Raw genomic sequence first — 25,326 nt, 5'->3', positions numbered from 1 at the left:
CTTTTAAGTCAGTGAATTTTTTTGAAGTTCATACATTGTTATTGGCCAAAGATGGGTGTAAATTGAAGGAAAGATAATCTGTTTTCTATGAGGTCAATTGGTATACTTGGAAAACTCACTGCTCCTCTTTAAATTTTGCACACACTTCACTTGACAGATGAGGTGTCAGTTCAATATAACGTTAAAGATCAGCACTTCTCTCAGTTATATTCATATCAATTTATATCAATTACTCAATTCATTCCACATAATATCAAGACACTGAAGACTCATGACGCTATCATAGGCTATCGACACTGACAATATTCTGACAATAGTACTGAATATAAACAAAGAATTGTAGATTCTAGAAATCTGAAACAAAAACAAAAATTGCTGGAGAAACTCTGGAAACCTGCAGCATCTGCAGAGAAAAAGAAGAGTTAACATTTCGAGTCCAGTAACCCATACTTCTGAATTGGGTTTTTGATTAGTCCAAGTTGCATTGAGCTTTTTGGAAGGATTTCCACCATGAGGCCTAGTGATTTTTTTTGTTATCCTTATCTGACCAAATATACCCTATTAACTATCTACCACATACCTACAGTATCTGTTATGCTCAATTCGAGCCTAATTTTACCACATGCTGTTACTAGAACAACATCCAACTCAGTCGATATCCCTGGATTCATAGGCTTCCCTTGCACCTAAAGGTAATAGTAAAGTTGCCATAGTCTTACCAGACCTTAGATTGATCTGCCATTAGAGAGAGATGACTGGTGGTGGTTTAACCTGAAGGTCACCCCACCTCAGGAGAGGGGAAAGGCTGAGAAGGAAAGTCCTTCATAGTAAACTCAGCCAGTGCAGAAATTCAACTCATGATGTTAATCTGCATCACAAACCAGCTATCCAGCTAACTGAGCCCTCCCATTCCCTTTCCACCTGCATCATCTTTAATAGCCTATCGAGCATCCAAAGAAGCACTGTCAGTCCAGACCTTCTCTGTATGGCTCCCAGACATGGCAGGCAATGTGAAATTGGTGCCTCGCTTTGTGGAATAGAGACCAGGGTGGGGTGGTACAGACATTTTCTTTCCCAGGACTAGCAGTGGAAATCGCAATACCACACCACACCAGCCTGGTCCGAGGTTACTGACTGGAATAAGTCATTCTCAGCTACCCAGGCAATGCTCAACACTATAAGATGTAGGTCAATGACCTTTTTCACTGTGCGAGTTTAAGTGCCACTATCTTCTCTCTGCTACCCCACATTCATTCTCTCTCTGCTACTATGCTAACGTCCCACCAAGGCTTGTGCTCTACGACTCACACTATTGCCTGCAACATCTTCCCACCACAAGGTCCAACACCACAAACCCTGCATGCCCTCGATCCAGCCTCTCACTCTCTCGGGCCACCTCCCTAACTGCACCAACAGTAGTAGCTCTGCCACCTACTTACATCTCCCATTGTACCTGGATCTCTCTTATTCCAAGAAGAAGTAAAGCCCCCAGTAAGCCAGAAAGACTCAAGAGAAGTGGCGGGTTACCTGATATTCACCTCCCTACCCCTTTTGTGGAAAGCAACCTGACTCTGAATGCTCTGAGTGGCTGACTGATAATGTCCACGCCTTTGAATTGAAAGTGGAAGCTGCCTTTCATTTATTGAGCAGAGACACCCTGAGCAAATATTATCCCTCTTGACTGGTCTAAAGCCTGCTGACAAACATGACAAACTTCCTTCTGTTGTGTCTGCACTAAATGCCAAGGCAAGACAAAAGTAATATGACCCTGGTATCTCTGACTGAATAGGCAAAGCTTAAAAAGACAAGGGAAGGTGATGCAAGGCAGGGATGTTGAATGCATCCAGGTAGGCTTAGAGAGAATGAGCTCTATGATAACAAGCAAAGAGCCCAGAGGTGCAGTCTAGTCTAATCTATGAATGGGTGTGTGTTCCAGAGTGTACAATGTCCTTGTTGCAGCATTACGATGATAATTGTCAGTGGATATCTAGCTATCAGTAGCCCAAGATGCGGCATTGAGATGCAGAAGTGTTCTAAGAGTGGATTGGAGTTGTGCCATGAAGGTTCTTAGAGACTTGGACATATCAGGCGTCAGTGGCTGTGGCCAGTGCCCCTGAGTGCCACCTGAAATGACAGTGCCCAGTTCCAATATGGAATGTCCTTCAGAGCAAGTGGTGAGCTAAATTCGCCAGGAACCTTCTCTGATTTCCAGATTGAGTTTTATTGATGTCCAGCCTATTAGCATGTTTGATAAGGTAGGAACCTGATTATCAATGAACTGAACTAGGCTATTAACAATGCAGTTAACATGCAATAATCCCCCTTAAATAGCAACTAGCAAAAAAAATCACCTTGCTACTTGTCAAAGGTATAAAAGTTGGAATGAGATTCTCCTGATATTATGATCAGCCTCACCCATCTGCTCACCCAATTCTGCCACAACTTCCTCCATTGCCCACATTGCTCAGTCTCTTATTAAGATTCTGCTCCATCACTCTACTCTCAATCATTAATAGAGTGATGGAAGTGGTTATCAACAAGGCCAATAAACAGCATTTGCTTAGCAATAATCTGGTCATTAATGTTTAGTTGGGTTGTGCTCAGACTGCTTAGTTCTGAAAATAAAAACAAAAAATGCTAGAGAAACTCCATATGTCTACTCTCTGTGGAAAGAGGAACAGAGTTTCAAGTTTCTCTTTGGAACTAAACAGCTGGGAAATTATGGTTTAAAAGTTGTTGACAAAAGGGGCAAAGAGTTATTGGGACAGTTGGTGACCACGCAAAAGACAAAAGGTAATGGTGGCAAAAGAGTGATATTTATGCAAAATAGGTGTTAATGATAGACGAGAATAGTCAAAAATGGATTGGCTTTACAGAGAGGAAATCCCCACAAACAAGAGACTGGTGGGGTAGTGGGGTAGTGGGGTGGTGGGGTGGTGGAAGATGTAACCAAAACGGAGGACTGTGTTCATGTTCTAAAGTTATTGAAATACAACATTAAGTCTAAACTCTGTAAGGTGCTTAGGTGGAAAATGATGTGCTGTTCCTCCACCTTGTGTTGGGCTTCACTGGAACATTGCAGCAGCTCTAGGATGGAAATATGAGCACTGGGGTAAGAGGATATATTGAAATAACAAGCAGCTAGAAAGATTGAGTTCATTCCTATGGACAGAAAGGAGGTGTGCCACAAAGTGATCACCCAAACTGAATTTGGTCTCACAAATGTAAAGGATACCTAACTGTGAATAGTGAATAGTGAATACTGTAGACGAGATTGAATGAAGTTAATGTAATCGATGCTATATCTTGAAATGTATTTAGTCCCTAGACAGTGAGAAGAGAAAATATAAAAGGGCAAGTGTTTCACCTTTTGTAATTACATTAGAATGTGCCATCAGGGTTGAGGAAATATTAGGAGTGACAGAAGATTGGATTATGATGCATGGTGGGAATAATGCCTGTGGAGTGCTGACAAGGGAGGTGAGGGAAATATGTGTTCAGTAGTAGCATCTGCTGGAATGGTGGAAATGGTGGAAGATGATGACAATTCCTCTTCTTATCATAGCCTTGGTTCAAACATGGACAAAATAACTTAACTCTAGAGGTGTCGTGAGAGGGATTGCCTTGATATCAAGGCTGCATATGACCAAGTATGTCATCAAGGAGTCTGCGCAAAGCTAGAGTCGAGAGGGGAGCTTTCTCTGTGTTGAAGTCATACCTGGCACAAAGGAAAATGGTTGTGGTTGTTGGAAGTCAGTCATCTCAGCTCTAAGACAAATTGCAGGAGTTCCTCAGGGCAGTGTCCTAGACCCAATAATCTTCAGCTATGTCATCAATGACCTTCTCTCCATCATAAGGTCAGAAGTGAGGCTGTTTGCTGATGATTGTACAATGTTTAGCATCATTTGCAACTCCTCAGAAACTGAATCAGTCCATGGGCAAATGAGGAACGAGCTGGACAATGTCCAAATTTGGTCTGACAAGTGGCAATATTTGAACCACACAAATTCCAGGCAGTGACTATCTCCAACAAGACAGAATTGTCCATTGACATTGAATAGCATTACCATCACTGAATCCCTCACAACCACCAGGGTGTGGATAACCATTAACAAGAAATTGATGAGCCATTTAAATACTGTGGCTAGAAGAGAAAGAATCCTGCATGAGCAACTCACTGCCTGACACCCCCTCAGCATATTCACCATCTAAAAGGCACTCAGTTAAGAATGCGGTGGAATACTCTACACTTGCCTGAATGAGTGCAACTCCAACAACACTCAAGAAGCTTGCCACCTTCGAGGACAAAACAGTGATGGCTTAATGATATTATCGCTAGACTTTACTCCAAAGATATAGGTAACTGTCGGGCGGCACGGTGGCTCAGTGGTTATCATTGCTGCCTCACAACACCAGGGACCCGGGTTTGATTACAGCCTTGGGCGACTGTCTGTGTGGAGTTTGCACATGCTCCCCGTCTCTGCGTGGGTTTTCTCCGGGTGCTCCAGTTCCCTCCCAGAGTCCAAAGATGTGCAGGTCAGGTGAATTGGCTATTCTAAATTGCTCATAATGTTCAGGGATGTGTAGGCTAGGTGCATTAATTAGGGTAAATAGAGAGTAATAGGATAGGGGAATAGGTCTGGGTGGGATACCTTCGGAGCATCAGTATGGACTTGTCGTGCCAAATGGCCTGTTACCACACCATAGGGGTTCTATTCTTTGATCAGCTGGGTTGATTGGCATCACATCCAGAAACATTCACTCCCTCCACCACCAATGTTCAGTAGCAGCGCAGTATTCTATCTACATGTTTTAGTGCAGAAATTCACCAAGGCTCCTTAGCACCTTTTAATCCTAAGGTTGAACACAAACCACACAACCATCTGGAAGGATAAGGGCAGCAAATACAATGGCACACCACCAGATGCAAGTACCCTCCAAGCCACTCACCACACTGATGTGGAATTGTATCATTGTTCCTTCAATGTCATCAAATCAAAATCCTGGAACTCCCCCCTTGTTATGTCTAATTATACCAAATGGAATGCAATGGTTCAAGAAAGCATCTCATCACCACCTTCTCAAGGACAACTTAGGAAGGGCACTAAATACTGACTAGTCAGTGATGTCCACATCCAAAAATGAGTAAATAAAAACTCAATATTATTCTGGCTCAGATCTGAGTGAGAACAAATTATGAGAACAAGCTAATATTTCTAAATGCTATAAGGTGAATGCAAAGTATTTCTCTTTTATCCATTAACTATGAGTTAAAATCAACAACAATGAGAACAATTCTGAAATATGTAAGATGGGAAACCAACTGAAAAATAAATAACACACTTAAGGCAGCACAGTGGCTCAGTAATTAGCACTGCAGCCTCACAGCGCCAGGCACCTGGGTTAGATTCCCACCTCGGGTGACTGTCTGTGTGGTGTTTGCTCATTCTCTCTGTGTCTGCATGGGTTTCCTCCCACAATCCAAAGATATACATGTCAGGTGAATTGGCCATGCTGAATTGCCCATAGTGTTAGTGCATTAGTCAGAGGTAAATGTAGGGTAATGGGTCTGGGTGGGTTACTCTTTGGAAGGTCGATGTGATCTTGTTGGGCCGAAGTTCCTATTTCCATACTGTAGGGAATCTAATCTAATCATTACCTACATTGAAATTCATATAGCACAGTATTGCCCACATGGTTGCCTGAAGCTACTTAGTAAGCTCAGTGCTTCAACAAGCTAATCATCCACAGGCTGTAACAAGTGTGGTGAAAAGATGCTTTGATTCATTAATGGGCTGACATCTGATTTATGTAATAATCAAAATGTACCTCAACAAATCTTTGTCAGCTGGGAAGACAGATAAATGTTCATCTAATATTGGTTAGGCCACTTTTGGAATATTGCGTGCAGTTCTGGTCTCCTTCCTATCCGAAAGATGTTGTGAAACTTGAAAGGGTTCAGAGAAGATTTACAAGGATGTTGCCAGGGTTGGTGGATTTGAACTATAGGGAGAAGTTGAATAGGCTAGGATTGTTTTCCCTGGAACATTGGCGGCTGAGGGGTAACCTTATAGAGGTTTATAAAATCATAAGGGGCATGAATAGGATAAATAGACAAAATCTTTTCCCTGGGGTGGGGGAGTCTAGAACTAGAGGCATAGGTTTAGGGTGAGAAAGGAAAGATATAAAAGAGACCAAAGGGGCAACTTTTTCACGCAGAGAGTGGTACGTGTATGGAATGAGTTGCCAGAGGAAGTGGTGGAGGCTGGTAGAATTGCAACATTTAAAAGGCATCTGGGTGGGTATATGAACAGGAAGGGTTTGGAGGGATATGAACTGGGTCCTGGCAGGTGGAACTAGATTGGGTTGGGATATCTAGTCGGCATGGACCAAAGGGTCTATTTCCATGCTATACATCTCTATGACTCTATGAACTCATTTTTGTACTGAAAACATATATTGTCACTTTAACACAAGGCTATTTATTTCACAGAAAAGCTTATAGAATTCTTCGAATTGGCATCTTGCAGACGTTGATTCTACAACCTTTGCTTCAGTTTATTTCGACAGTCTTGTGGGCAGATGGAAACTTTGACAGTGGAGAGGTAACCTCTAAGATTTCCTTGTTTAAATGTTAATATGCAGATTTAGCTAACAACCCCAAGTAAGCATGACGTCTTTCAAATGGAAATTTACTCAAAGTTTATTCAAGACTACTTTTTGTTAAAAATTACTTTGCATCAGTTTTTAACAAAATTACACCATTTTAAATTATATTTAATGCACCGGGAGAGGACATTTTGATCTTAAATTATGTGCTTTGTCTCGAGTAGAGTTAGTAAATATTGATCACTGTTAGCCACTAATAGTCTCCATTATTAGTTATTCATTCTTCTCGGCTGATTGTTATCCACTCCTTTGTCTGTCCAACTATTCTCCTCTCTCTTGGGGTTTATCGCCACCTATCATTTATTCCTTTCCCCCACCCTCTACCTTTTGCAGAAAAAACAACTTTTTCCGAGTTACCATCAGTTCTGAGGAAGGGTCACTGAATCCAAAACATTATCTCTGATTTCTCTCCACAGATGCTGCCAGACCTGCTGTTCTTTTTTTTTAATCAATTTCTGTTTTTGTTAGTAAACTTTGGACCCATTTTGTACTTTCTGTAATTCCTGACACAGTTCTAGAATTAAATTCCTTTAAATGTGAATCATTAGAAAGTTTGGAATCTTTTATATGTAATACTAAATACAATAATGTTTTCTACTTTTTTATTTCCTGGAACATTCAGTGATACTTTCAATCTGTGACATTTTCTGTTTGAACCAATGCAAATTAGGAATAAAGTTGACATTTTCCCAGTTAATTTTGGCCTTTAAACCCTTTTGAGACTTGGGACAATAATTGCTGCCAGGCATTCCCTAATACCCAGGTGTAAGGCTGTATATATACCTAGAATTTGCTACGCTTTATGATTGGGTTGCAGGGAGGCAAGTGGATGTTGTTGTCATAAACCTGCACCAACATATACAAGGACTTCTGTGTGTTCCAAAATTGTGGCTATGAAAATGGTAGAAATTTCCCCACACAATTTATTGTAAACTGATGTTCATTATGTCAATTATGAAAAAAGCAAGAGTTCATAGGCATTTTTGTCTCTTGTTTCATGGCTTTCCATAGAATTGCAAAGAAATGCTGACAATGCTAAATGCTCAACATTGTAAGTCAGTATTTATTCACCACTCTATCAGTTGTATTTACTTAATTTATGTACTTTGGTTCCATATTTCTTTTCCATCAATTGTTCATCTGTTTAATTCTTAAATATTGACATTATTTAACTGTAATCATCATATCTGGTAGCACACCAAAGTGTGCTCTTGTTCCATCTCCTAAATCATAAATATTAAACCTTCTGTCCATGAATTCTCATTCTAGACCCTCAATTATTGAAAATCTCCCATTTCTGTTGGTTCAAACACAAAAGTCACAACAAACATTTGGGCAGCAATATCAGCAAAACAAAGTAAATCATTAATAACAAAATGGTAATATTCATGACTTGGAATACACTTAATTATATGGACAACAGAGGTTTTAAGAAGATAAGCACATGTAAATCCAACATAATTACATTTGTTAAGTATGAGGTTAAAAGTTGGTTTGACATTCAGCCTTGATAAATAATGTTTCCCCAGGTTTCTGCTAAATACATCCCTTGTGACTTGACAATGATCATAAACAGGATAAAGTGCTTCATCTCCATTTGATGCTTTTCTTAACTGCACATAAAATCAACAACTTTGAGACTGAATGGTTGAGTTTATGTCATGATACTGAGCAGACCACAAACAGCTTATATATCACAGAATCATAGAATCCCTACAGTGTGGAACAGGCCCTTCAGCCCAACAAATCTGCACTGACCCTCTGAAGAGTAATCCACCCTACATTTACCCTGACTAATGTGCCTAATCTACACATTTCTGAATACTATGGACAATTTAGCATGGCCAATTCACCTAACCTGCGTATCCTTGGAATGTGGGAGGAAACTGGAACACCGAGGAAACCCACACAGACACGGGGAGAGTGTGCAAACTCCACACAGTCACCCGAGGCTGGAATCGAACCCCGACCCTCTAGTCTCCTCAATTTAGCACTTCAACTGTGTAAACCTCAAGATTTACCTTTCTTTCTCTTAAATCAATGTTTACTGAGGTCTCCAATTTTATATTGCTGTGGTAGATTTAGAAAATATTTATAATGTGATGTAATAGAAAGATATTAACATGGCAGCCAAAAGGCTAGAGCTTCTTTTAAACTATACTTATCAGAGAAACTTTGTGTTGCAGGTAAATCCAAGCAATCCCTTATTTTACATGAAGATTATGCTGAACACATCTGCTCTTTTGTCTTTATATGTATTTAACTTGTCATTGAAGGCTGCCTTTGGAATTGCAGAAGCAGGCTATCATCTCAAAGCCAAATATGCAATTATAATTATCTATATTATCCTCAGCAATCTGCAGCCATTAATTTTAGGATGTTTGGCAACCTATAATGTCATTCCATGTGTGGATCTGTATCCCTCAAAAGACAGAGCATCAAGTAAGTGGAACCTCAATTAATATGAAATGTCACTTCCCAATAATGAACATGAAATGGTGTAGGAAGGATACTTTAATATATGGAAAATCTTTTTTTGATATGGTAATACAGGCAATGCTTTTATTAACTTGCATCTGATAATAAATAGTGGTCTCGAGGAGATGGATGCTATGTGTTGGTTTACCCAGTGATGCCTACACTCATGAATCAACTTAAAAAAATGAAACTGATAGATTTTAGACTGCCGTGGAATAAAGATTTGTAGTATTGCTGTAGTTTTGAACATGGTTAATTCCCTTGAATTTCTTTTAAATCAGGACTTTTGTTTGTTTACTGTTTTCCCACTTTAGGGATTATAATATTCAAAGACATAACTAGGTTCAGATCTTTAGTTAAGTCTTACTGCTGCTATCTGTTTCTACAATGTTTTTATATCTTTCTCTTCTTCAAAATTGTCCCCCCCAGGTTAATATCTAGAAATTTAATTTCATCTGAATTTGGACCATCTGAACCAAATTGGGTAAGAAGTGAATGTGGCAGGCAATGTTTCCCCTAATTTACATGGCTGCACCTCTACATAGAGGTTTCCACAGAGGGTGAGCACAATTGGCCTTTTTAATTTATTGTGCATGCACAGCCATGCAAAGAATTTAGATGCAGTGCATTTGAATGAATAAGTTGTGATGTAGATATGAATGAGGCCACTGTGCTTCAAGGGGAGGTACTATTTGAGCTTTGTCAGATCCTGCAGTCAAAACCGTAAGACCATAAGCTATAGGAACAGAAATAGACCATTCAGCCCATTGAGTCTGCTCCATCATTTGGTCGTGGTTGATATGTTTCTCAACCCCACTCTCCTGTGTTCTCCCCATAACCCTTGTTCTCTTTACTAATCAAAAACCTATCCATCTTTGTCTTGAGTGCATTCAATGATTTGACCTCCACAGCCCTCTGCAGCAACGAGTTCCACAGATTAACTAACCTTTGTCTGAAATAATTTCTCCTCATCTCCCATCGAAAGTTTCATCCATTCACTCCAAGACTGTGCCCTCAGGTTTTAATCTCTTCTACTAATGGAAATATCTTCTCCACACCCACTCTATCCAAGTCTCTCAGTATTCTTTAAGTTTCAATGAGATATCTCTCCATCCTTCAAAACTCCAGTGAGTACAGACTGAGTCCTCAATTGCTCCTCATATGACAAGCCCTGCTTCCCTGGCGCCATTCTTGTAAACCTCCTCTGGACCCCCTCCAACACCAGCACTTCTTTCCTTAGATATGGGGCCCAAAACTGCTCAGAAAATTTCAAATGTGGTCTGACCTGAGCCTTATACAGTCTCAGCAGTACATCTCTGCTTTTGTATTTTAGCCCTCTTGAAATTAATGCTAACATTGCATTTGCCTTCCAAATTGCCAACTGAACTTGCATGTTTACCTGAAGAGAATCCTGAACTAGGACTCTAAATTCCTAATTTGCTTCAGATTTCAGAAACCTTTTGCCACATAGAAATTAGTTTATGTCTCTATTCTTCCCAGCAAAGTGTAAAACCTCACACTTTCCCAGGGCATGGGTAACACAGCCTGTAACTGTCAATGCTGATATGTCCCAATGGTTCTATCTCACTGGCTTGTTGCAGGCTGGTCAATACAGTACTTTTTACAAGTCGTCAATTATCCTCTCATTGAGGGGTGGTACTTTCTTCAGGTCTTCCATCCAGATTGAGCTGCTTCAATGCTGTTTTGCCACTTGCACCCTCTCTTTAAGAGGTGTGGTTGCCTTTAAATGATGTCATTGCTGTCTGCTTAGTAGCCTGGTCCAAATGGATGTGTAGCAAATAGGCATTTTGTGCTAGCTGCATGATAGTCTCAGGATTATTTTACATTTCCTGTGGCTAATACCATGTGACCACTGCATCCCCATTTTCAGGGACAGTCACTTTTATAGGCCAGAAGCTATATAAATCCAAGATACTATAACTTTAGGTTTCTGTTCCTGGAAAGCTAAACTTCCATCTTACTTTCCCTTCTTTCCTTACCTGGCTATAGCTATACCCTTCTCTCTAATCCTGTTTTACCAGAATACTACACTGAATCTTTAGCTCTCCAGGTTCAACACTATGGAGACTGTCCAGTATCATTACAATGACAGATATCAAGAAAGAGTTAAAGAGTTTTCCTGATAAAGCAATTAGCAACACTCTCAATAAAACATCAATATGTCTCCTTCCTCGTTCTCTTCTTCTGGAACAATATTTCTTCCTCAAAATGCCACTCAAAACCTCTGTCTATGAAGTATCCTGGCTTTATGGTTACTAAATTAAATTTGGCAAGATTATATCCAGAAAGAAAATGAATGGCAGCAGGTAATTACATATGCAGTTGGAGGTGCTGAAAAATTCTGATTTGATAAGGATATAAAGAAGATTGATATCTGAAGGAAGCAAAGGCAATTTATTTTCAATATTTGGATCTAGTTCTTGACAGGTCTCTTGAAACAAAGCTGCCTTTTGAATTTTCATAAGGAAACAGCGCCAAACCACATTTGTAACAAAGAGCCAAATATAACACCTTTCTCTTTCCAATAATGTACTATCTCATGTTGTTTTACCTTTTAACTTCACGCTTTTATGTTTTACTCTCAATTCTTTGTTCCTGTCATGCTATTAATTTTTATCTTATCAGCAGTTAATTCAGAAATGAGATATCGTGCTAACTTTTCTTGATCTTCATTAAATTCTCTAAGTTAGATTTACACTGAAAAAAAAACTAATTTATTTTACAGAAATAGACCACCATATAAAGATCCTGGAAATGTTTATCTTGCTTCTTGTCTCCAGAAAGTATTATCGCAAACAAATGCCAGAATCGAGTCCGCTGTATTTTGAAAATCCACTTCATACTATGCCTTGATTTGATGTTTTTAATAATACGTCAAATTATGTTTGCTGTCTATAAATTAGCTATTTGTTCAAAAACTGAACCTTACAGTGACATATGGCATGAAATTTTATGAGATTTAGCTGCACAATGTGTGGGATTGACTTTTGATATTTTATAATGTCGCACAAAATGTTATTGCTAAGATAATAAAAAGGAGAAATCTTGAAAAAAAAACAATATTTTCCCCGCAGTTTCTGTTGCATAACAGAGTGTGAGTTGTTATTCAAATGGATCTATTGTAGAGAAGCTTAGAATCTCTTTCTGAGGCTGCATGAACATAGTGAGTAAGGGTACAGAACAGAAGCAGTGACATGCAGTGAGTTTACTTACATCCATGAAAGCATTTTGGTTATCAGTGTAATTTCCTCTAGGAAATGGAACACACATCAAAATGCCATTTTGATATCAAAACTTTGGGGGCATTAGCCAGCATGAGAAACATGTACAGGAGATATGTTGATTACAGAAATCATGATTCAGCATGTACTGCTGATTTGACATCAGTGGTGTCATTTTCACCCTTGCCTCACTGGCCAATTGTGCACAAGTGTACATATAGATTCAGAAACATGAAGACCTGTAAGCACTCTTAAAGGAATCATCAAATACCCTGAGGTTACTTTTTGATTAATTTCTATTGCCTCTGTTGGAGGTTGTGTAAATGCTTGGTGATTTGTAGAGCTGCTCAAAGTTGGCCAAGTTGATAGAGGTTTGAGGAGAAAGTGAGGAGTGCAGATGCTGGAGATCAGAGCTGAAAATGTGTTGCTGGAATTCCTGAAGAAGGGCTCATGCTTGAAACATCGATACTCCTGCTCCTTGGATGCTGCCTGACCTGCTGCGCTTTTCCAGCAACACATTTTCAGCTCTAATAGAGGTTTGAGCACCATATGGAGAAGGCCTCAGTTCTGATCACAAAGTTTCTGCACAGTTCACTTGTTTACAGTCATGCTAGTTGTTAGTTGCTAAGCCCTCTTGCTCTGCAAGATAACAAAGGGATGGAGCAGAGATTGCAAACAAAGGAAAAGCTACTCACAACCCACATCAGTGTATCATCGGGAGTTAATTACAAAACTTATCATGAGATAAGTGGACAAGGTAAAGACCCTGTAGCAAGCAACCAGTGTCATCAAGAAGAGTAGATGAGACAAGGACCCCAAGGCAAGCAACATCACTGAAAGGAATGGATAAGGAATGGACCCTCTGAAAGGCAGTCAGCAGCATAGAGAGGAGGTGGTAAACTAAGGACTCTCCGATAGATTATCAGCATCACTGAGAGGACTGGGTGATTTGAGGATCCTGTAACAGGCAGTAAGGAAGGACTCTGCTGCAGAACCTTGTGTAAAATTTAAGGATTATTTGCCTATTATTTAGCATTTTACCCAAAGTTACCTTTTGACAAGCCATGTACTGGCTGAGTTTAGAGAAAGTGTGAAATTGATAAGACTGGAGAGAAATGAGTTGATTGGTTGCTGAGCCACTGCTGTTAGTGACCGTGCTTCAAACCCAGTAATTTGGGAAAATGTCAACTTCTAAACTAGGACAGAGAAAGAAAAAGTTTATAGGCACATGAGAGAGAGCTGATATGTCAATAAGGGCAATGATTTTCTACTTTTTATTTATCTACAGTTTAGAGTTAATAGTACAAGAAACTTAAATATTTTTCTACTTGGTTTAAATTTTGGTTAAGATTAATTTAAGTTCAGGTATGACATGGGAGTTCGGTCTTATGTGTTGAAGTATGTGTTTAGTATTCGATTCTGTGGATGAATACATCTTCAGGAAGTGCCACAGGTTTGACCAGCTTGAGTGCTGGGCTTTTTAGCTTAAGCATCAGCTGGAGGCCTGGTCGTACAGGCTGAGAGCTATGTAGATTCAGATGTTTTTAGACGTGGTCACTCCACAGTTTAAGGAAGTGCACTCAGGAGGAATGGCTGACCAGCAGTCAGAAGATGAGAGGCAGGCAGTTGGTAGGAAAGCCTCAGAGTGCACCTCACTCTAGACAATGTTTGTGTTGGAAAACAGTGAAAGTGATAGTTTCCCTTGGAGGGTGCAACCAGAGCCCAACTGCACAAAGAAAGTGAGGAAGAGCAATTGTGTAAGAGACTCATTAGCAAAGGGTACAGATTTAAGGTAAATGATAGGAGGCTTAGAGGAGATTTAAAGAAGTTTTCTTGGGGTATCTGGAACTCTCTGCCTGAAAAGGTGGTAGGGGCAGGAATCATCACAATGTAAAGAAGTATTTAGATTATAACTGGAAGTGTCAAAGCATACAAGTCTATGGGACAAGTGCTGGAAAATGGGTGAGTTTAGATAAGGTCCTGTTGACTGACACAGACACAATTGCTGACGGGCCTTGTTCCATGCTGTAAAACTCTTTGACTCTTTGGTTCTAATTGTTGTATCTAGAGCAGCAGCCTCAAGCAGGAGGTGCTGCCACTGCCTGTGAGTGTGGTTGTGACCGTGAATTTCTTAATATCAGAATCCTTCCAGACTGGAACTGGTGATGTCTGTGTCAGCATTCAGTTCACTGTCCACCATTTCTTAAGAGAGTATTCCAAGGCAGGAGAGTTCATGTTCTCTCTGACCACAGCAAAGCAAACAGATTTCACTTTAGCATATTATTAACATTGAACAGCTGCAGTCCAAGTGCAATGGGTATATGCACAGTGCTGTTAGGTTGCACGTTGCACGGTATTGACTCAGTGACAGTGAAGGAATGTAAAAAATTTTCAAGTTAGGATGGATGGTGTGTGACTTTGGTGGTATTTGCAGGTGGTGCTGTTCTAGTTGCCCTCATCCTTCTAGATGATAGAAGTTGTGAGTTTAAAAAGTGTTGGCTAAGCAGCCTTGGTGTGTTACTGCAGTGATTCTTTCACATGGCAATGAATGCTGAAAATGATTATTGGAATGAGAATTAAGTGTGTTGTTTTGACCTCAATAATATTGAGCTTTTGTTTGATGTTTGGAACTCATCCAGGCAAGTGTAGAGTACTCTATCACACTCCTAACTTGTGCTGCAGACAGGAAGTGGTGAATCAGAAGGTGAGTTAAGTATCACAGAATTCCTAGCCTTTGACCTCCTCTTGTAGCCACAGTATTTGTTTGGTTGGCCCAGTTCAATTTCTGGTCAATTGTAATCTCCAGGTTATTGATGGTGGAGAATTTTGCTTTGGTAGCAGCATTGAAATTCATGGGCAGATGGTTAAATTCTCTGATGGAGATAATCAATGCCTAACATGTGTGTGTCATAAATATTGGAACATGCCACCCATGTTTGAATGTTGCTCCGATCTTGCTGCATGGAGGCACAAATTACTCAAATATCTGAAGAATTATAGAATCATAGAGTACAGAAGAGGCTCTTCAGCCATTGAGTCTGTACCACCAAACCTATGCTAAATCTACACTAGTCCCACTTTCCAGCATTTGGCCCAAAGCCTTGAATGTTGTGACACTTTAAGTACTCATCCAAATCCTTTGCAAAAGGTGGGGCGACCTGCCTCTACTACCCATCCAGACATCCACCAACTTTTGGGTGAAAAGATTTTTCCTTAATTCCCCAGTAAACCTCCTGCCTTTTCTCTTAGAAGTATGCACCCGACTTATTGACCCTTCCATAGCTGCTTTCTATCTATCTTTTCTATGCCCTTCATAATCTTATACACTTCAGCCAGGTGTCCCCTCAACCTTTCATGCTCCAAAGAAAAGAACTTAAGCTTTTCCAGACTCTTTTCATAGCTAAACTGCTCCATTCCAGACAACATTCTGGTGAATCTCTACTGTACCCCCTTCAGTTCAATCACATCTTTCCTACAGTGTGGTAACCAGAATTGCACACAGTACTCCAGCTGTGATCTAACTAGTTCTTTATAGCTCCAATGAAACTCCCTGCTCTTATAATCTATGCGTAAACTGATAAAGGTTAGTGCCCTGTTTGTCTTCTTCACGACCATATTAAACTGCCCCACTTAAGGGATTTGTGGACAAGACCCTCCATTCCTCCAAGCTTCCTAGTGTCCTACCAATCATTGAGTACTCCCTTGTCTTGTTACGTCCTCGAAAGGTCTTCTTAAGACCTTCTTTACTGTTAATCACCATACCAATCTTAGTGTCATCTCCCTTCCCACCCAACATAAGGAACCCAGCACTGATCAGTGAACACCGATCTCCAGTCACATAGCCTTCTACCACCATCCTCTGTCTCATGTCACTAAGCATTTTTGGATCCAATTTCCTGAGTTATCCCATCTTTTATCTTCTTTATCAATTTTCCATGTGGTACATCAAAGGCATTGCTGAAATCCATATAAACTGACCTTTGTCTATATTCTGGTCACCTCCTTGAAATGTTCATCCAGATTTCTCAGGCATAATCTCCCACTGACAAAGCTCTGCTGACTAGCCCTGATCAAACCTTGCCTCTCTAAATGGAGGTATATTTTTCTCCTTCAAACTTTTCTCCAGTAGTTTCCTTCCCACAATGTTCTGAATTTCCCAGTTTATCTCAATCACCTTTCTTGAAAAATGGAACCACATTATGTCACCTCCATTGTGGCCAGACAGGAATGAAAAGTTTGGGTCAGGGCACCTGTAATTTCCTCCCTTGTCTCCCACAACAGCCTGGAATGCAACTCATACAGATCTGAAGATTTACCAATTTTCAAGCCCACCAAAACCTCCAATACCTCCTCACTCCTTACGTCAAACTGGTCAAAACCCTTCAGCTCACCTTCCTGAATTCTGTGCCTACATCCTCCTTCTCTTCAGACAGAAGTGAAACCCTTGTTTAAACTTACCGATGTCCTCCAGTTCCATGCACAGATTTCCCTCTTGATGCCGAATGAGCCCTACTCTTTCACTGGCTATTCTTTTCCCCTTGATATACTTGTGGGATATTTGGGATTCACCCTAATCTGTCTGGCAGCGTTTTCTCATATCCCATTTTTGCTCTGCTAATTGCTTTTTTAAGTTCCCTTCTGCACATTCTATACTCCACCATGCTCTCTGTTGATTTAATCTATCTGTACCTGTACTCCATCTGTGACACACCTCTCTTTCTTTTTATCCAGTTCAAATGTTCCAAAACATCAATGGTCCTCTGGGCTTGTCACCCCTATATTTCACCTTAAAGGAATATGTTAGGCTTGGAAGTTCCCCACTTCCTTTTGAATGCCTCCTACTATTCTGACGTGGATTTACCTCCAAGTAGCTGCTTCCAGTCTACATTGGCCAGCCCCTGCCTTATTTCAATAAAATTTGCTTTCCTGCATCCAAAGCACTTCTTTGCAGGCCATATTTTTCTTATCCAAAACAAATTGTACTGTATTGTGCTCACTGTCTTTAAAATGCTCCACCACTGCCACCTTGACCACTTGTCTGGCTTCATTCCACAGAATTGGTTCAGCATTGCCCCTTATTGGATCCTCTATGTATTGATATAAAAAGCTCACCTAAATACGTTTCAAGAAATCTGCCACCTCTAAACCCTTTACACTCTAATTATCCTAATTAATGTTGGGAAGTTAAAAATCCCCGAATATAATTATCTATTATTGTTTTACAGTTTTACTTCACTCAGTTATAATTGTCTACATATTGGCTCTTATATTGCCTGCTTCCTATTTGGGGGTCTATAATACAATCCTTTTAGTATGACTGTCCCTTTTTATTCCTAAGCTCTACCCACAAAGCCTTATTTGTTGACCCTTCCAAGGTATCATCCTTCCTTACTGTAGTAACTGACTTCTCAATTAATAATGTAACACCAACTCCACATTTACACCCTTCTGTGCCCTGCCTGAAGATCCTTTATTTCAGAATGTTGAGTTGTTCTGTGATGGCAGCAACATCGCAATCTGAAAAGGTTTATCAAACACCCAGCAATCTCAGTTTTGGGGTTAGTCTTTGACATTTTTGAAAAGGCATTATTTATTGTAAACATTGATGACATTATGAGATTTGTCTTGTCATCATGGTAGAAACTATCCATGCCTCTGACTTTAGGCTCATTTCATTTTCTATTCACTATCTCATAACTTCTGTCCATTTCCTAAGCCAGGTAAAAAGGAAACTGCAATTCAGTTCAAGCATCCTTTCCAACCTCAGTGATCAAGCAAGCCCAAGAGAACTTTCTGAAGTCTCTAGAGGGATGTAGATTGTGGTTTGGAATAAATTAATTCTGCTAACAAAGTTCATTTAATTATGTGAATCATATTTCACATTTCATTTCTTTTTACTCATGGGATATGTGCATCGCTGCTGGGCTAGTAGTATTGCCTGTTTCTCGTTGCCTTTGAGAAGGTGGTGGTCCGCTATCTTTTTGAACTGTTGCAGTCCATGTGCTGTACATTGACCCAAAATTCCATGAGTGAGGAATTCCACGACTTCGATTCAGCAATAGCGAAGGAGTGGTGATTCATTTCCAAGCCAGAATGATGAATGTCTTGGAGTGGAACTTGCAAGTGATAGTGTTCTCACATATCTGCTGCCCTTCTCTTTCTTATGTTTGGAAGGGATGTTTAAGGATCATTATAAAATTCACTTCAGAAATTTGCCAGATTGTCATAAAATCCCTACAGAATCATAGAATCCTTACAGTGTGGAAACAGGCCATTAGGCCCAACAAGTCCACACCGACCCTCTGAAGAGAATCCCAGCAGACCCATTCCCCTACCCTATTACTCTACATTTACGCCCGACTCATGCACCTAACCTACACATCCCTGAACGCTATGGGCAATTTAGCATAGCCAATTCACCTAAACTACATCTCTTTGGATTGTGGGAGGAAACCAGAGCACCTGGAGGAAACCCACACAGACACTAGAGAATTTGCAAACTACACAGAGACAGTTGCCAGAGGCTGGTATCGAATCTAGATTCCTAGGGCTGTGAGGCAACAATGCTAACCACTGAACCACCGTGCTGCCCGATACATAGCTGCTGCTGAGTATTGGAGGGAGTGGATGCTTTTTTTTAATAGATATTTTTATTAGAAATTTAACATTTTTACAAGTTTACAAAAATAAACAAAACTCTCAAGTACAAACATTGATATACAATTAAATCTTAAATATATAATAACCAAAATTTAACAAAAGAAAAATACCAAGAAAAATAAACAAAACTCAACTAACTACTAATCTAACCTACAACTAACCAGAGTGTATATTGAAGTCTCTTACATTATTCAAATAAGAGAAAGAGAAAAAAAAACAGCGGCTAACATAGAAATTGGGTAGTGAGATACATGCTCGGAATGTGTTAGCATCAAATGTAACAAAACCTGTATTCGTGCGGGATTCCTCTCCCAAGGGGCCCCGGACCAGCCAGGTTCGTAATCTCAATTAAATAAAAGCCCTTGTTAGGATAGCCGAAATATCTGTATTCATATAATTCAAGAAGGGCTGCCATATTTTATAAAATAATTCGGTCTTTCGGTGCACCATATTTGTAAGGAACTCAAGGGGAATACATTCCGGGAGTGGATGCTTATGGATATGGTGTGAATCAAGCAGGCTACTTTGACCTGGAATGGTGTCAAAACTTCAAGTGTTGTTGGAACTGTACTCATCTAGGCAAGTGGGGAAAGTATTCCATCACACTCCTGACTTGTGTGTGGTAAATGTTGGATGGGCTTTGGAATTGTCAGGGGGTGAGATATTTGCTACAGTATTCCGAGCCTCTGACCTATTCTTGTGACCACTGTATTAATATGGCAAGTTGAGTTAAGTTTCTGGTCAATGGTAAGCCCAAGGATATAAATCCTCATTAGAAAATATATGCTTGCATTGAAGGAACTATCGTAAAGAAGTGTTGTTGATATGCTCTAATTTACTTAAATTGCAATATTTGACAGCCAACATTCAGCACAGATGCTCTTTTCTTTACCACATCAGCGTTGTACTTTATTTTAAGAAAGTGAGGGAAGTGTCAAATTTGTGAAGTGAGCGAAATGTGAACCGTAATCATCTCAGATAATGCTGGAAGGGTAACATGGTTCAAAATTTAAGCAACAGGTGAAGTTCATTGTTTCAAGCTCCTGTTTTATAGCAGTAAAATTGATAGGATGCTGTTATCAAGCCAGAAAGACATTCTGCCTAATGCAGTATTCAACTTCAGTGTCAGTGTGATCCTAAATATGTAGATTGTACATTCCAATGTCTGGTAGATATTATCACACACTACACCGTGGTAGCTGTTCAAACAGGTAAAGATCTTGGCAGCATTCTTTCAATCAGCTCATGCTAACAAATGCAAAATAATGCTGAACACTGCATGTAATTCTATGACTGGACACCATCTACTAACCAATCCCAACAATCTCACTGAGTACTATCAGTCATGCTCACAATGTGGCTTGCGAGAAGTTACATTGAGATTTTGAAGAAGATTTGTAGATCAGGTTGCGTTTACTTGCCGAGCTGGTGGATTTGTTCTCAGATGTTTCATCACCATGCTAGGTAACACCATCAGTGAGCCTCCAGTGAAGCGTTGGTGTTCTGTCCCACTTTCTATTTATCTGTTCCTGGGTTATTGTAGTAGATGATGTTACTTCTGGTTCTGTTTCTGAGAAGGTGGTAAATGGGTGTTTGCAGTCCTCACTTTCTCCCAAATGGGGTCCAAATCTATTTGTTTGCTAATGGAGTTCCAATTTGAATGCCAGGCCTCTAGGAATTCCCATGTGTGTCTTTGTTTAGCCTGTGCCAGGATGGATATACTGTCCCAGTCAAACTGGTGTCCGTCTTCGTCTATGTATGGATACCAGTGATAGTTGGTCATGCCTTTTGGTGGCTAGTTGGTGCTCATGTATCCAGGTTGCTCGCTTCCTGCCCGTTTGTCCAACGTACTGTTTGTTGCAGTTTTGTTTGTGACATTTGTTCTTCTGGTTATTGGTATGCAGTCCTTTAAATTTATTAGGAGTTGTTTCATTGTGGTGCTAAGTTTGTGGGCTACCATGATGCCAAGAGGTCAGAGTAGTCTCAGAGATGTCTTTGATGTATGGCTGGGTGGCTGTAGTGCAGGAATCGGCGGACTGTACTTATCGGGTATTGTTGTTCCTGAATATGTTATATAGGTGTTTTTCTTTGGCATCTCAGTTTTTGGGTGCGAGAATGCATTGTGGCTCATTTAACTAATGTCCAGATTCAGCTCCATTTGTGGGTGTTGGAATGATTGCTCCTGCAGTTGAGTATCTGATGTGTGTGTGTGTGTGTGTGTGTGTGTGTGTGTGGCTTTTCTGTAGACGCTGGTCTGCAGCTCACCATTGGCTTTTCATTCTACTGTGATGTCCAGGACGGGGTGCCTATTATTATTCTCTTCCCATTTGGTGAAATTTATACCAGGAAGGATGTTGTTTACGCAATGCATTGAAAAAGCAAACATACTATCCACCAATAATGACACCGACCGTGATGATGGACTCTACTCCACAGCTAGAAAACCGCATTACAGAACCCCTGAAGATCCAACACTCCCTGTTTCTACGGATTACCAAAAGGTACATAAATAAGAGGCAGCCCCCTCAGTCCCATAGCCTCACTTCCCGGCACACGGACATACAGCCTAGCAAAGGAACTGTAATACACACAAACACCAAGTAGAAGACACAATACGCTCCATCCACTCGACCCAGGAATTCCTTAACATCAAAGGCACCAAGGTAGAGGATGATGAGGTCATGGTTTCCTTCGATGTGTGGCCCTATTCGCATCAATAGATATCACCCTAGCCAAAGAAACACTGGGCTCACTGCTAGACGAACCGAGGACACATAACCTGACAGCACTAACTCCATCAGCAAGGACAGCATCCTCAAACTAGTAGACTTATGCCTCACAACCTATTTCACCCTCATTGACTAGATTTAAAAACAAATCAACAGGACACCTATGAGATCACCAAATATTAGGACTTTTAGCAGAAGCAGTTATACAGAGGTTAGAACAAACAGCTCTTCCCATGATCCAGCCCAAGCTTTGGGTCCACTATGTGGATGGCACCTTTGTCATCACGAAATGCAACAAATTAGAAGAAATCCACAAACACAAACAACATCCTTACTGGTATAAATTTCACCAAAGAGGAAGAGAATAATAATAGACTCAATTTCTTGGACATCACTGTAGAACAAAAAGTCAATGGAAAGCTGCAGACCAGCATCCACAGGAAAGGTACACATGCTGACCAGATACGCAACTACAGGAGCAATCATCCCAACACCTACAAACAGAGCTGCAATCAGGACATTATTTCAGAGCCACAACACCCTCTAGCATCCAGGAACTACAAGAAGCCAAAAAAAAAAACAACACATACACAAAATATTCAGAACCAACAGGTGCCTGATAAGTACAGTCCGCTGATTACTGCACAACAGACTGAAACAGGAAGACAGAACACACCCGACACTCTAACTACCCTATCGTACATCAAAGTCATCTCAGAGATGACGACCATACTACTCTGACTCCTTGGCATCCCACAAACATACCACCACACTGAAACAACTCCTGATGAATTTAAAGGACCCCGTACCAACAACCAGCATAGAGTCAGATGTACAGCACGGAGACAGACCCTTCGGTCTAACTTGTCCATGCCGACCAGATATCCCAACTTAATCTAATCCCATTTGCCAGCACTTGGCCCATATTCCTGCAAACCCTTCCTATTCATATACCCATCCAGATGTCTTTTAAATGTTGTAATTGTACCAGCCTCCACCACTTCCTCTGGCAGCTCATTCCATACACACACCACCCTCTGTGTGAAAAGGTTGCCCCTTAGGTCCCTTTTATATCTTTCCCCTCTCTCCCTAAACCTATGCCCTCTATAGTTCTGGTCTTCCCCACCCCAGGAAAAAAGACTTTGCCTACCCAAATCAATGCCACTCATGATTTTATAAACCTCTATGACGTCACCCCTCAGCCTTCGACACTCCAGGGCAAACAGCCTTAGCCTATTCAGCCTCTCCCTATAGCTTAATTCCCCCAACCCCGGCAACATCCTTGTAAATCATTTCTGAACCCTTTCAAGTTTCACAACAGCTTTCCAATATGAAGGAGACCAGAACTGCATACAATTTTCCAACAGTGGCCTAACCAATGTCCTGTACAGCTGCAACATGACCTCCCAACTCCTATACTCTATGCCCTGACCTATAAAGTAAAAAAAAACACATAACACCAGGTTATAGTCCAACAGGTTTATTTGGAAGCACTAGCTTTCGGAGCACTGCTCCTTCATCAGGTGGTTGTGGAGTATAAGATCATAAGACACCAAATTTATAGCAAAATTTTACAGTATGATGTAACTGAAATTATATATTGAAAAATACCTGGATTGTTTGTTAAGTCTCTCATCTTTTAGATTGAATATGTTGGTTTCAGTTATTTCATATGTTCTGCAATTTACATATGAAAGAACTGAAACCGACATGTTCATTCTAAAAGATGAAAGACTTTACAAACAATCCAGGTCTTTTTCAATATATAATTTCAGTTACGTCACAGTGTAAACTTTTGCTATAAATTCTGTGTCCTACGATCTTATACTTCACAACCAGCTGATGAAGGCGCAGTGCTCCGAAAGCTAGTGCTTCCAAATAAACCTGTTGGACTATAACCTGGTGTTGTGTGATTTTTAACTTTGTACATCCCAGTCCAACATCGGCATCTCCAAACCATGACTGACCAATAAAGGAAAGCATACCAAATGCCGCCTTCACTATCCTATCTACCTGCGATTCTACTTTCATTGAACTATGAACTTGCATCCAAAGTCACTTTGTTCAACAACACTCCCCAGGACCTTACCAAGAACGTCATACGCAAAACACCCTGCAAGGACTGCAACAAACATTACATTGGACAAACAGGCAAGAAGCTAGCCACCAGGATATGTAAGCACCAACTAGCTACCAAAAGACATGACCAACTATCACTGGTATCCACACACAGACAAAGAGGGACACCAGTTCGACTAGGACAATACATCCATCCTGGGACAGACTAAACAAAGAACAGCACGGGAATTCCTGAAGGCCTGACATTCTATCCAGAACTTGATTAACAAACATATAGATTTGGACCCCATTTTGGATCCCAACCTCTCAGAAACAGAACCACAAATGATATCACCTACCACAACAAACGGAGACAGATAAATAGAAGTGGGACAGAACACCAGCGCTTCATTGGAGGCTCACTGATGACGTTACCTAGCATGGTGATAAAACGTCTGAGGACAAATTTCCCAGTTCAGCGAGCAAACTTACAACCACAAGTTACATTCTATAGGAATATAGCCAAGCATTGTACCGGTTTTGAACTGAACGAAATCCCAAGACAAGCATTCAAACAAAAAATCTGCGTGATTAACTGTTCCCTATTGCATTTGTTATGGTAACACCTCAAAAAGTCAGAATCCAGCTGCCGACTAATCAGCACACTGTTCATGAACTATAAATTGTTGTGCTACTTTGAAGTTTTGTATTTTTGCAATGCTGTCCTCAAGAGTACAAGATAAAAAGCTTTGACAGCGTGTATATTTTTAACAATATTCAAGTAAACATTAGTTTTTATGTGAAGCTTGTAGATCACAAGAAAGCATTTGTATTGGTTTCATATATGTAATATAATTTAAACTGTGATATTTAAATTGGCATGGCTCTACATTTCGAAACCTCGAGTAATATTTCTTAGGTGAATATGGTATTTCAGGATATAGGAATCAAGGTTGCATTGATTATAATCAATATTACAAGCTTCAGAGTACCTAAATGTTTCCTCTTCCATCTTCATACAAGACCATTTTTCAATGCCTTGCCCTTGGAGACATGTGGTACCTTTCAGATAATATTGTCAGAGTCATACAGCATGGAAACAAACCCTTTAGTCTAACTAGTCCACGTTGACCATGTTCCCAAACTAAACTAGGCCCACCTGCCTGCGTTTGGCCCACGTCCTTTCCTATTCACATACTTATCCAAATGTTTTGTTAAACATCATAACTGTACCCGCAATCGCAACTTCCACTGGCAATTCATTCCACACACTAACCATTCTCTATGTAAAAACTTTGTTATACATGTCCTTTTAAAATCTTTCTCCCCTCACCTTAAAAGTATGCCCCTAATTTTGAACTCCCCCACCTTGAGGGAAAAGAATGTTGCAAGTCACCTTATCTATGTGCCTCTAGATTTTATAAACCTATATTAGGTTACTCCTCAATCTCCTATGCTCCAGTGAAGAAACTCCCAGGCTATCCAGCCCA

At 40.3% G+C, this 25,326-nt stretch overlaps 1 protein-coding gene across 1 annotated transcript in view; it reads left to right on the top strand.

The window, feature by feature from the left end:
- Positions 1 to 12,336, top strand: part of LOC140475933 (organic solute transporter subunit alpha-like) — a 28,919-nt gene extending 16,583 nt beyond the window's left edge. The window contains exons 5-7 of the mRNA XM_072567855.1: positions 6,494 to 6,605; positions 8,856 to 9,111; positions 11,894 to 12,336. Coding sequence (XP_072423956.1) covers positions 6,494 to 6,605; positions 8,856 to 9,111; positions 11,894 to 12,021 — 496 coding nt within the window. The 3' untranslated portion in view covers positions 12,022 to 12,336. The remainder of the gene's footprint in view (positions 1 to 6,493; positions 6,606 to 8,855; positions 9,112 to 11,893) is intronic.
- The last annotated feature ends 12,990 nt before the right edge of the window (positions 12,337 to 25,326 follow it).

This window comes from Chiloscyllium punctatum, chromosome 4, assembly GCF_047496795.1.
Source record: "Chiloscyllium punctatum isolate Juve2018m chromosome 4, sChiPun1.3, whole genome shotgun sequence".
NCBI lineage: Eukaryota > Metazoa > Chordata > Chondrichthyes > Orectolobiformes > Hemiscylliidae > Chiloscyllium > Chiloscyllium punctatum.
This window is presented reverse-complemented; position numbering and strand designations above follow the sequence as displayed.